The following is a 12117-nucleotide window of genomic DNA, read 5'->3' as shown; positions in this document are numbered from 1 at the left end:
TCATTCTTTTCTCCTGCATTTCAGACTCACAGCTGGGAGCTGATGCAATTGACTCGACAGAGAATGCAGAAGATAATGAGAGTAAGTGCACCTCTTAGTTATCATTCTTGTATAAGAAGTATTGGCTTACAGGTTTAGTTAAATCTCTTCATCACAAGATAGCACTATCCTAATTTATGCAACAAATCTTTTTCTTTGGCAATCCCTTGTTACATAGAACATCAAACATCCAACACAAGAACAGGCCGTTCAGCCTACACAGTCTATGTCAAACAGGATGCCAAAGGGAACTAATCTCTTCTGCCTGCACATGATACACGTCCCTCCATTTGCTGCATATTCATGTGCCTGGCTAAATACCTCTTAAACATTGCTAGCGTATGTGCTTCCACCACTTTCCTTGGCAATAGGCTCCAGGCACCCACCACTTTCTGTGTGAAAAACATGTCCCACATATCTCCTTTAAACTCCACCCTCCTCCTCTCTACCCCTCCCCTCCCCGCTATATATATACACACACGCACACCATCCCCCTCTTCTCTGCCCAATTCACCAGTATTTATTTTGTCCACCCTGTGGAAAACTCTGACAGCCTACCCAATCTATGCTTCTCACAACTTTATAACCTTTTAACGTCTCCTCTCAGCCTCTGAAGCTCCAAGTTTGTCTATTCTCTTCTGATAGCTAATCCCCTCTAATCAAGAAAGCATCCTGATAAACCTCTTCTGCACCCACTCCGATGCCTCCAAGACCATAAGATCCTTAATATCATTCTGAGTCCTGCAAGCTTCTCCACTTTAAGGCATTAGTGACAAGAGATTCGCAGGAATCAGTAGGTATGTATAGTTTTATGAAGAAGCTTTGAGCAAATCCTATTTTTCTCTTAGCATCCAGTCACCTTTTCCCATGACAAAGCTTAGACCGTCATGTCTGTATTGGAAGTCTCATTATATTTATAGCTAACTCTCCCTTGCCTGTCTCCCTTGATCCTTATAGAAACAAGGAATTGCAGTTGTTGGTTTACACAAAAGGACACAAGGTGCTGCTTGACCTGCTGAGTTATTCCAATATTTTGTGTCCTTTTGTGACCCTCTGATCCTTCCTAGGTATAATGGCCAGCAGTGATTATTGAAACATGTGGACGTTACAGGCAGGGAGGCCACCATGGCTGATCACCAAGGCTGCTTCATTCTCGGGATGCCTGTAGCTTTGCAACATCACTGGCGGTCCTGCTGCAGCTGTGGCCCTCCTCCATCGGGGGCAGCACAGCCAGGTTTTTTTACTCCACCATGTCCTATGCGCTCTCCACCCGTAGAGGCTGCTCGATACCAGTCAGCATCACCGAGCTCTTTCCCTTTTTAAACCGTAAAACTTAATCGAGGGGAAAGATTGTATCTGGAATATTTTTGGTCTTTGTGCTACCCGCTTGATGGGGAGATCTTTTTAAAATCGAAGTACAGGGATTTTGAGCCAATTCTCCACAGAAACATTAAATAAATCACATGCAGAATATAATAATATATCATCTTGCATGAGACCTAGTAATATTTTATGCACTTGTTTTCTGTTGCTTTTTAGCTGCACAGCTGGGAGCTGATGCAATGGACTCGACAGAGAAAACTGCAGTAGATAATGAGAGTAAGTGCACCTCTCAGTAATCTAAGAAATACAGGCCTGCATGTTTAGTTAAATCTCTTCATCACATGAAAGCAACATCCTAGGCAGCATCCTAGGCAGGAACTCCTGCACCTCTCCAAAGCCCCCACATCCTCCTTGTAATAGGATGACCAGAACTGTACTCATTTTAAAAATCGGTAACATTACTTCCCAATACTTATACTCAAGGTCTTGACCAATGAAGGCAGCAGGCCCAATATCATCTGTACCACTCTTTCTACTTGTGTTGCTACTGTCAAGGCGTTGTGGACTTGGACCCCAAGAACCCTCTGTACACCAATTATGGTTATGCTATTAACCGTATTCTTACACCTTAGATTTGACCTCCCAAAGTACAACCCCTCACACTTGCACGGATTAAGGTTTGGATTGAAGTCTTCTTTCCTCTTTGGTTTTGTGGACTTTGAGGTGGCCAATGAACCAATGTAGGGCCTGCAGATTCTGCCATAAATGGGCAGGACGTATATGATGGAACGGGTGGGAGGGGAAGTTGTGAGATGATTCACTTCTTCTGCCAAATCCCAGGGGCCACTGGGTGCACGGCCGTAAGATTCTCAATACCATTGTGACCACGGGTACTCCCTGTGTCGAATTTGCACATTCTCCTATTGACCGCAAAGAATTTCCCCGGGTGCTCCGGTTTCCTCACATTTCTAGATTATTCTTTTTCTAGATTCTCCTCTGTGGGAGCATGTTCTTATTATGGAGGGAATGTAGTGAAAGTTCCTAATTCTTGGTGAGGCTGGACTGACATATGAAGGGAGGTTGGGATGATTGGACATATTTGTGAGGAATATTAAGGGGACATCACTGAACTTGATGATCTTCTGATAGAACTGGACAAGCTGGATTTTATGGATTGGATTGAACTGCTAAAACATTGTTTTCATTCTTTTCTCTCTCACAGCTCGAGGCGAGCCCCAGGCTGCTGCAGTAGACTCACAGTCTTTGAACTCAGGGGGCACTTGCGATGAGAGCTTGCAGAAGAGTTCACAAGAAGAAGCTGCAGAGGAGCGAGCTAATGAAGAAGGTAATAATTCCAGTAGAGATTCTCCACTGGAAGTAGTTTCCACTTGGGGCTTTGGTACACTGTCCCTGCTGCATTGCGAGCGTGCTGATGCTGCAGCTGAGAGAAAAAGCAAGTTCTGCCTTATGCAGTTCATTGTCGAATGAGCACGGTGGTGTGTTCTCACCATCATCTCCTAATCATGGAGTCATGGAATCATACAGCACAGAAACAGTTCCTTTGACTCACTGTGCCTGTATCAATCAGCAAGCATTCAACTATTCTAATCAAATGTTATTCCCTCCCACATTTCTTTTAATTTCCATACAAACTCTTATCATACACTTTCACTTCTAGAGCAATTTACTGCAGTCAACTGGACAATCTTTGGGGTATGGGAGGAAGTCAGCTCTCCTGAGGGAATGCCATGTGGTCCATTCCTTCCACTCTTCCTATTCTCTCCCATTGACCCTAGCTGCCCTGAAGTGGATGTCTCCTGACGAGAAATGTGAAACAAGGTGATGGTGGCGTGGCTGCCCGTCCCGCTGATTAAAACCAGATTTATACACCCCCACAGAAAGGGAAGGAATGTGTTTGTGAAAGTAAACCGATAGAGACAACTACTGGAAATTATTGATGGGAAATGGCAGAGATGCTAAACTAATATTGTATGTCTGTCTGACTGTAACAAATGTAAAGAACATCTTGGAAAATGTGGGGAACCATGAGTGTAATGAGAGCGAGGAATTTACAGTATTAAGTATTAGTGAATCCAAAATATGCATTTCAGTGTGCTTGCTTTTCCAGCAAATGGTTTGAAGATATGATAAAGATGCAATTCTTTCAGGATTGGTGAGCTCACAAGGCATGCCATTCACAGATTTGGTGGTTACACAAAAAAGCTGGAGAAACTCAGCGGGTGCAGCAGCATCTATGGAGCGAAGGAAATAGGCAACGTTTCGGGCCAAAACCCTTCTTCAGACTCAGTCTAACCTTCGATTCTCCAGCATCTGCAGGTCCTTCTTAAACACAGATTTGGTGTCCTTGTTTAAAGAAGGATATATATACCCCTGAGGGGGAACAGATTTGTCCAAATTATTCTTGGGATGAGAGGGGGTTCTTTGTGGAAATATTATACACAATAGACCTCCACACTATGGGAAAGATGAATTCATGAAAACATACGTTTTTGGAGCATTTGCTTCCTATGGCTGAAGATTATAGAACTAATGATCAATGGTTCTTTATTGTCACATGTACAGACATACAGTAAGATTCTTTTGTTTAGTACAGTTCACTAAAGTATTGCCATACCCAAGTATATTCCCCGATTAGAAATAGTCCACCGAGCCCACATGCATGAGTTGCCAGGTTTTGGCGCCATTTTCAAAGTCCAGTCCGGTCTGAGCGCTTCTGGAGCAGCACCCGATCCAGGCGAGCCCCAGGCTGCTGCAGGGACTCCAGTCATCACCTCCGTCCAGATCAGCAGCATGGAAGCAAGTCATTTTGGCCACTGAATTCCGTGAGATCATCAGTTCCCCATTTAGACTAATCCTACACCCAATCCCATTCATATTCTCCCCACATTATCAGGTTTAGGTTTATTATTGTTATGTATAGCGAGTTAAAATGAAAAACCTTGCTTTGCATACTATCCAACATACTATCCAATCAGATCAGATAATACTATAATACTATCCAATCAGATCAGAATGTACAAACTCCATACAGACAGCACAGTGGAATTCTCTACTGAAGTGGCTTCTGTTAAGCTTGAGAATGATCGATTTTTTTGGGGGGCACTAAGGAAAAACACAAAAGGATAACTTTGAGGTGGTCTGGGAAGGTGGAAATTTTCTAATGTTAATTTAGAAGACTAGAGATGAAATTTGGAGAAGCCCGGGTGTCGTCTGGTCTTCACCTCCTCCTCGTGCTCATTCTCTTTTATTGGTCCAAGAGTTTACATGGAAATGATGGGATAAAATGATGGGACTGAACACTCTCCCATGTGTGCCTGAGTCCTGGACTTTCTCACTGCCAGGCCCCAAGTGGTCAAGTTGGGGAGACATACCTCCAACCCCCTCACCCTGAACACAGGATCGCCCCCAGGGTTGCGTCTTCAGCCCCCTACTGTACTCCCTGTACACACATGACTGTGTGGCCAGGTTCAGCTCCAAATCCATCATCAACTTTGCTGATGACCTTGTGGTGGTGGGCCTAATCTCCGATAACGATGAGAAGGCCTACCGGGAGGAGGTGGCTAACCTGGCACTCTGGTGTCGGAACAACAGCCTCCTCTTGAATGTCACTAAAACTAAGGGGCTGATTGTGGACTTTAGAAGGGCACAACAGCCAAGGACGTACACACCACTGGAGATAAATGGGACTACTGTGGATAGGGTGAGAAGCTTTAAATACCTGGGAGTCCACATCACAGAAGATCTGACATGGACAACACACATTACTGCATTGGTGAGAAAGGCAAGGCAGCGCCTTTACCACCTCAGGCAGCTGAGGAAATTCAGTCTCCCTGAGGATCCTTCAATCCTTCTACTCTGACCGGAAACATCTCTATCTGGTTTGGAAACAGCTCTGCCCAGGACAGGAAGGCTCTGCAGAGAGTAGTGCGTTCGGCCGAATGCACTATGGGAAATACACTCACCCCCCCTGCAGGACCTATACACCAGGAGGTGCAGATCCAGAGCCAGCAAGATAATGAAGGACCCCTACCACCCCAGCAATGGACTGTTCCAGCTGCTACGGTCAAGCAAATGCCTCCGCTGTCACGCTGCGAAAACAGAGAGGATGAGACGGAGTTTCTTCCCACAGGCCATCACTACCATAAACTTTAATCTCACCAGGGGCTAATTTACTGTTGTGTCTTTTTTTTAAAATGTAAATACTGGTTCTGTTCTGTTGTACTGTTGTTCTGTTGTTTTGCACAATCCCGCAGGCATTGCCACTTTCATTTCACTGCACATCTTGTATCTGTATGTAACAAATAAAGTTGACTTGACTTGACCTTCCCATTAATTTTCCTCGTAATCTACTCTCCCCATATCCTGATTAACTTCCCCAGGATTCTGCCAGGGGAAATGGTGGAAGCAGATATGACAGCAATGCTTAAGAGGCATTTAGATTGGCACATGAACAGGTATGGAATGGAGGGATATGGACCATGTGCTGGCAAATGTGCAGATTAAATTGGCATCATAGTCGGCACAGACATCGTGATCTGAAAGGTTTGTCCTCTGCTCTACTGTTCCATGTTTTATAGTTTATGTATCCATTTTCACATATTGAGTGGAAGATTCCAGTCAGGTCTGGAACGGGATCCATAGCTAATTCATTGAGTATTTTCTTTCCATTATGCTCTGTCCGCTCCACACCACTTGAATAGATGCGTTTTACCGACGTGGATTATTCCTACCATCTCCAATTCCATCAGTGACAGCGGCTATTTGCCATTCCTATGTTGAAGTCTAGACATTAAATATTGGGAGGTTATTCAATCAACAGAGATATCGCAGTTGTCTGGTCACATCCTCTTCCGCAACCCACGCTCACACATTTTCCAGAATGATTAATTGTTTAGGTACCAAACCTGAAAACCAGGCTGATCTTTCTGCTTCCTGACCTAGAGACACTGGCCATTTGTACTTCTTCAGGGATGCCGTTACATTCACCATGCAATGGGCTGTGTCCTCAGATAACCCACAGACATTCCCAATATAGCTGGTTGGAAAATCTTAAGCAAGTTGGAATCAAACAGATAAATACTTGTACCATGAGGTTCAAGGTAAGTGTTGGAAAACCAGGATTAAGGTTACAGAGTATCATTGCAAGTCAATCACAGGAAGCAAATATGCAAACACTCTTACGTATTACACTGATTCATCGTAACCATTGAATCTTTTCAATACAATCCAATAGTGCTCAAGATTTCAGTTACATTTATATCACAGCTCAATGGTGTTTTTGTGTACAGTATAATTTTTAAATGCTATTTATTACGTAAATGTTATGAATGCATATAACTTCTAAACAACATTTGTTTGTTACATTTGTTAGCACTCATAAGCAATCTTTATTCCCATATAAAAGGCATTCCTTATAAATTCCATAGAATATTTCAACCTTTCACAAACTTAAAACTTATTAATATGTTTCAAATTATTAGTTTAAGTAAAAAAATCAAAATGCTTGAACTCAATTTAAATGTGTTTAATTACATTTATCAATTCAAGAAATATTAAAATTATCTTTGACTCCCATGGGCACTAAACATTTGGACCAAACTTCCATATGGGATCTCTTCCATGTAGAATACATAAATCACATCGATCTTCAATATATTTTGTTACGTAAAATATGAAATCTAACTATTCAGACGGGACCTTACATCAACAAATCAGTGCAGACTATCCCTGATCAACCCCTGTCTTTCCAAGTGTAGATTAATCCTATTGCACAGATTTTTTTTGCATTGAAGTGAGACTCACTTGCTTGTAATTACCAGGGTTTCCCTGATGTCCATATTGAATAAAGATGATACACCTGTGGCCAGTGAAGATTTAACAATCTCAGAGTCCCATAATCTCCCCCCTTGTCCCGTACTGCAGCCTGGGATATGTCTCTTCTGGCCGAGGGATTTTCTCACTTTTTGCCCGCTAAGACACCTATACCTCATCTGCTTTAATGTTAACATGCTCCATGACATCCTCGTCACTCACCATGAAATCCGCAGTCACAGTGCCACTCTACTTAATGAATGCGTATGAGAAATGTCCATTTGAGATAGCTCCATGTCCTTTAGTCCTTTGGTTCCGAATGGGCCCTACTCTTTGTCTGCTCACCCTCTTGCTCTTATTATACTTACAAAATGCATCGGAATTTTCCATAATCTTGTCCGCCAGTGATATTTTGTGGATAGTCTTTGCCCTCCCTATTGCCTTTTGGAAATAGACCTACTGACCTAGTCTCTGCTCCTGAATGGCTTTGCCTGCTGTAAGTTCTTCATATTTGCAATATGCTTCTTTTTGATTCCTCCTCTGGCCACTCTAAAGCATCGTTCAACCATTGCGATTTACGAGAAACAGAATTACCTGGGTTAGATAGGAAAACAGAATAATCAGAAGCAGAAAATACTTCAATTTAGGAGAACGTTAAGCATCAGTATCAGTATTTATGCATGCTGACACAAGGAAGTACAGATGCTGGAATCTTGAGCACAACACAAAGTGCTGGAGTAATTCAGCAGGTTAAGCAGCATCTGTTGAGAACATAGGAAGGCGACGTTTCGGGTCGGGACCCTTCTTCAGATCGATTGAAGTACAAGGGAGAAAGATGGAAAAGAGGTGGGGGCAGGTCAAATCCCTATGAGTGATATGTGGCTACAGGTGAGGGAACCTGGTTGTAGCAGGAAAGCAGCAGGAATCACAGAGGAGGAGCAGTGAGGATTAGGTCTCCCATTATTTCCATTGGAGAGTGGAGGAAAGCTTCTTCAAAGCACCATACTCTGAAGAGATTTCACAGTGGAGCAGTGAAATGGAGATACAAGGAATTGCAGACGCTGGAACCTTGAGCAAAACACAACTGTTAGGTTAACTCAGCGGGCCAGGCAGCATCTGTGTACGGATGGTTAAAAGTTGGAAATGGAAAGTAATGTAAAATATTTCCTCTGTTAATGTCATTGCTTATCTTATTTATATTATAGATATACTGCCGGCATCAAATGATACAGAGACAACAGAAGTGGCTGCAGAAAGCCCTGAGAGTGAGTGGTGTCCATGTTTCACAAAAAATGCTCTTGATTAAATTTTGCTTTCAATTATGACTGGTTATTCCAATTCATTAATATCAAAGCTTGCTTGGTCTGACTGCTTGATAATTTGTCATTGCATTGGCAACACACTTTATAACCATATAACCATATAACAATTACAGCACGGAAACAGGCCATCTCGACTCTTCTAGTCCGTGCCGAACACGTATTCTCCCCTAGTCCCATAAACCTGCGCTCAGACCATAACCCTCCATTCCTTTCCCGTCCATATAACTATCCAATTTATTTTTAAATGATAAAAACAAACCTGCCTCCACCACCTTCACTGGAAGCTCATTCCACACAGTCACCACACTCTGAGTAAAGAAGTTCCTCCTCGTGTTACCCCTAAACTTCAGTCCCTTAATTCTCAAGTCATGTCCCCTTGTTTGAATCTTCCCTACTCTCAGTGGGAAAAGCTTATCCACGTCAACTCTGTCTATCCCTCTCATCATTTTAAAGACCTCTATCAAGTCCCCCCTTAACCTTCTGCGCTCCAAAGAATAAAGCCCTAACTTGTTCAACCTTTCTTTGTAACCTAGTTGCTGAAACCCAGGCAACATTCTAGTAAATCTCCTCTGTACTCTCTCTATTTTGTTGACATCCTTCCTATAATTAGGCGACCAAAATTGTACATCATACTCCAGAATTGGCCTCACCAATGCCTTGTACAATTTTAACATTACATCCCAACTTCTATACTCAATGCTCTGATTTATAAAGGCCAGCACACCAAAAGCTTTCTTTACCACCCTATCTACATGAGATTCTACTTTCAGGGAACTGTGCACAGTTATTCCCAGATCCCTCTGTTCACCTCCATTTACCATGTACATCCTATTTTGATTTGTCCTGCCAAGATGTAGCACCTCACACTTATCAGCATTAAACTCCATCTGCCATCTTTCAGCCCACTCTTCCAACTGGCATAAATCTCTCTGTAGACTTTGAAAATCTACTTCATTATCCACAACCCCACCTATCTTAGTATCATCTGCATACTTACTAATCCAATTTACCACACCATCATCCAGATCATTGATGTACATGACAAACAACAGTGGACCCAACACAGATCCCTGTGGCACCCCACTAGTCACTGGCCTCCAACCTGACAAACAACCATTCACCATTACTGTCTGGCATCTCCCATTCAGCCAGTGTTGAATCCATCTTGCTACTCCACCATTAATACCCAACCATTGAACCTTCTTAACCAACCTTCCATGAGGAACCTTGTCAAAGGCCTTACTGAAGTCCATATATACAACATCCACTGCTTTACCCTCATCAATTTCCCGAGTAACCTCTTCAAAAAATTCAAGAAGATTAGTCAAACATGACCTTCCAGGCACAAATCCATGTTGACTGTTCCTAATCAGACCCTGTTTATCCAGATGCTTATATATATATATTATCTCTAAGTATCCTTTCCATTAATTTGCCCACCACTGACGTCAAACTAACAGGTCTATAATTGCTAGGTTTACCCTTAGGCCCCTTTTTAAACAATGGAACAACATACGCAGTAAGCCAATCCTCCAGTACTATTCCCGTTTCTAATGACATTTGAAATATTTCTGTCATAGCCCCTGCTATTTCTACACTAACTTCCCTCAATGTCCTAGGGAATATCCTGTCCGGACCTGGAGACTTATCCACTTTTATATTTCTCAAAAGTGTCAGTACTTCCTCTTCCTTGAATCTCATAGTTTCCATAGCTACTCTACTTGTTTCCCTTACCTCACATAATTCAATATCCTTCTCCTTGGTGAATACCGAAGAAAAGAAATTGTTCAATATCTCCCCCATCTCTTTTGGCTCTGCAGATAGCTGTCCACTCTGACTCTCTAATGGACCAATTTTACCCCTCGTTATCCTTTTGCTATTAATATAGCTGTAGAAACCCTTTGGATTTACTTTCACCTTACTTGCCAAAGCAACCTCATATCTTCTTTTAGCTTTTCTAATTTCTTTCTTAAGATTCTTTTTACATTCTTTATACTCCTCAGGCATCTCATTCACTCTATGCTGCCTATAATTACTGTAGATCTCTCTCTTTTTCCGAACCGTGTCCAATTTCCCTTGAAAACCATGGCTCTTTTCAATTTTTACTATTTCCTTTCAACCGAACAGGGACATAAAGATTCTGTACTCTTAAAATTTCACCTTTAAATGTACTCCATTTCTCTTCTACGTCTTTCCCATAAAACAAACTGTCCCAATTTACTCCTTTTAAATCCTCTCGCATCTCCTCAAAGTTAGCCTTTCTCCAATCAAAAATCTCAACCCTAGGTCCATTTCTGACCCTCTCCATAATTATATTGAAACTAATGGTATTGTGATCACTGGTCCCGAACTGTTCCCCAACGCATACCTCTGCCACCTGACCCGTCTCATTTCCTAACAGGAGGTCCAGCACCGCCCCTTCTCTAGTAGGTACTTCTATGTATTGTTGCAAAAAACTATCCTGCACACATTTTACAAACTCCACTCCAACTTTAATAATAGTAAAAGCCTCACAGGAATAAATCAGATTGGACTCCTGAGGTATTTATTCAAAAACTATCCAGACAGCAGAAGCAGAGTATGGAGTAGCCTCAATCATTAATCTCATCTCTGTTTGTCAGCTGAGGTGCTGGAATTGATCTCAGCCCCAAACCAAATGTAAAGATACTAGCACAGGGTTCCTGCTTCCAGACTACTGTCTGTGAACCTTGCAGTTGAGTGCATTGATGGGTTATGGAAGGGGAATAAGTTGTGGCCTCGCTGTCTGACATCCATAATGGTTCAAGTAACTCGTTCTCACTCATTGGTTAGGCTCACTTATGAAGAATGATTACCGCAGTAAGGCAATAGACTGGAGAGCAGAGTCAAAGATGAAACATGCCCCAACTAAGTGACATGTGCCAATTAATTGAGGGAGAAAATATGAAAGGCACAAAATGCTTGAGTAAACCAGTGGGCCAGGTGCATCTCTGGAGAACCTGGATAGGTAATGTTTCATTTAACCACCCTTCTTCAGACAATATGAAAATTGAGAATATGAAACCTTTTTTTTTTTTTTTTGTTTATTTTATTTGAAGTTAATACAGTACAAAACAGTACAGTGGAACCTAATTTTAGGTGCCAACTATGTAATACCGTAATCCATTCTATGTACAACCTCTAGTTTTATGTTATGAGAAGGAAGTAAGCAAGACAAGAAAAAGAAAACAATAGAAAGAGGAAAAAGTGGAAAAATAGATGGTAGAGAGTAGAAAAACGTGAAGTGTATATATAAAAAAATAAAAAAGAAAGAGAGAAAGTGGAAAGTAAAAATAGAAGGCCCCTTAAAAGAGAATTTTTCAAATCTGTATTCGGAGATGTAGATCTATCCGCATCATGAACTGAAATCAGCAATCTTTACGGTACCGCTGCATCACATGATTCCAAAAAGTCGATGAAAGGAGACCAACTCCTTAAGAATTGGTCACATTTATCTATTAGACATGTGTCAATTAATAGAATATGAAACCTTTCAACATGCTGATCTAACTGGGGCATGTTGATTGGCATGGGCAGGTTGGGCCAAAGAGTCTGTTTCCTCTATGACTCTTAACGTTCATAC

General features: G+C 41.9%; 1 protein-coding gene across 6 annotated transcripts in view; it reads left to right on the top strand.

The window, feature by feature from the left end:
* Positions 1-12117, top strand: part of nme9 (NME/NM23 family member 9) — a 141725-nt gene that overhangs the window by 128193 nt on the left and 1415 nt on the right. For 4 of the 6 annotated variants that reach the window (XM_055638550.1, XM_055638548.1, XM_055638552.1 and 1 more), the window contains 4 exons: positions 25-81; positions 1579-1638; positions 2585-2707; positions 8400-8459. In XM_055638550.1, coding sequence (XP_055494525.1) covers positions 25-81; positions 1579-1638; positions 2585-2707; positions 8400-8459 — 300 coding nt within the window. The remainder of the gene's footprint in view (positions 1-24; positions 82-1578; positions 1639-2584; positions 2708-8399; positions 8460-12117) is intronic. The other 2 variants (XM_055638551.1, XM_055638549.1) reach the window with 1 other exon arrangement.

The sequence above is a fragment of the Leucoraja erinacea genome, chromosome 7 (assembly GCF_028641065.1).
Source record: "Leucoraja erinacea ecotype New England chromosome 7, Leri_hhj_1, whole genome shotgun sequence".
NCBI lineage: Eukaryota > Metazoa > Chordata > Chondrichthyes > Rajiformes > Rajidae > Leucoraja > Leucoraja erinaceus.
Note: the sequence above shows the minus strand (reverse complement) of the source record. Positions and strands in the feature narration are given on the sequence as shown.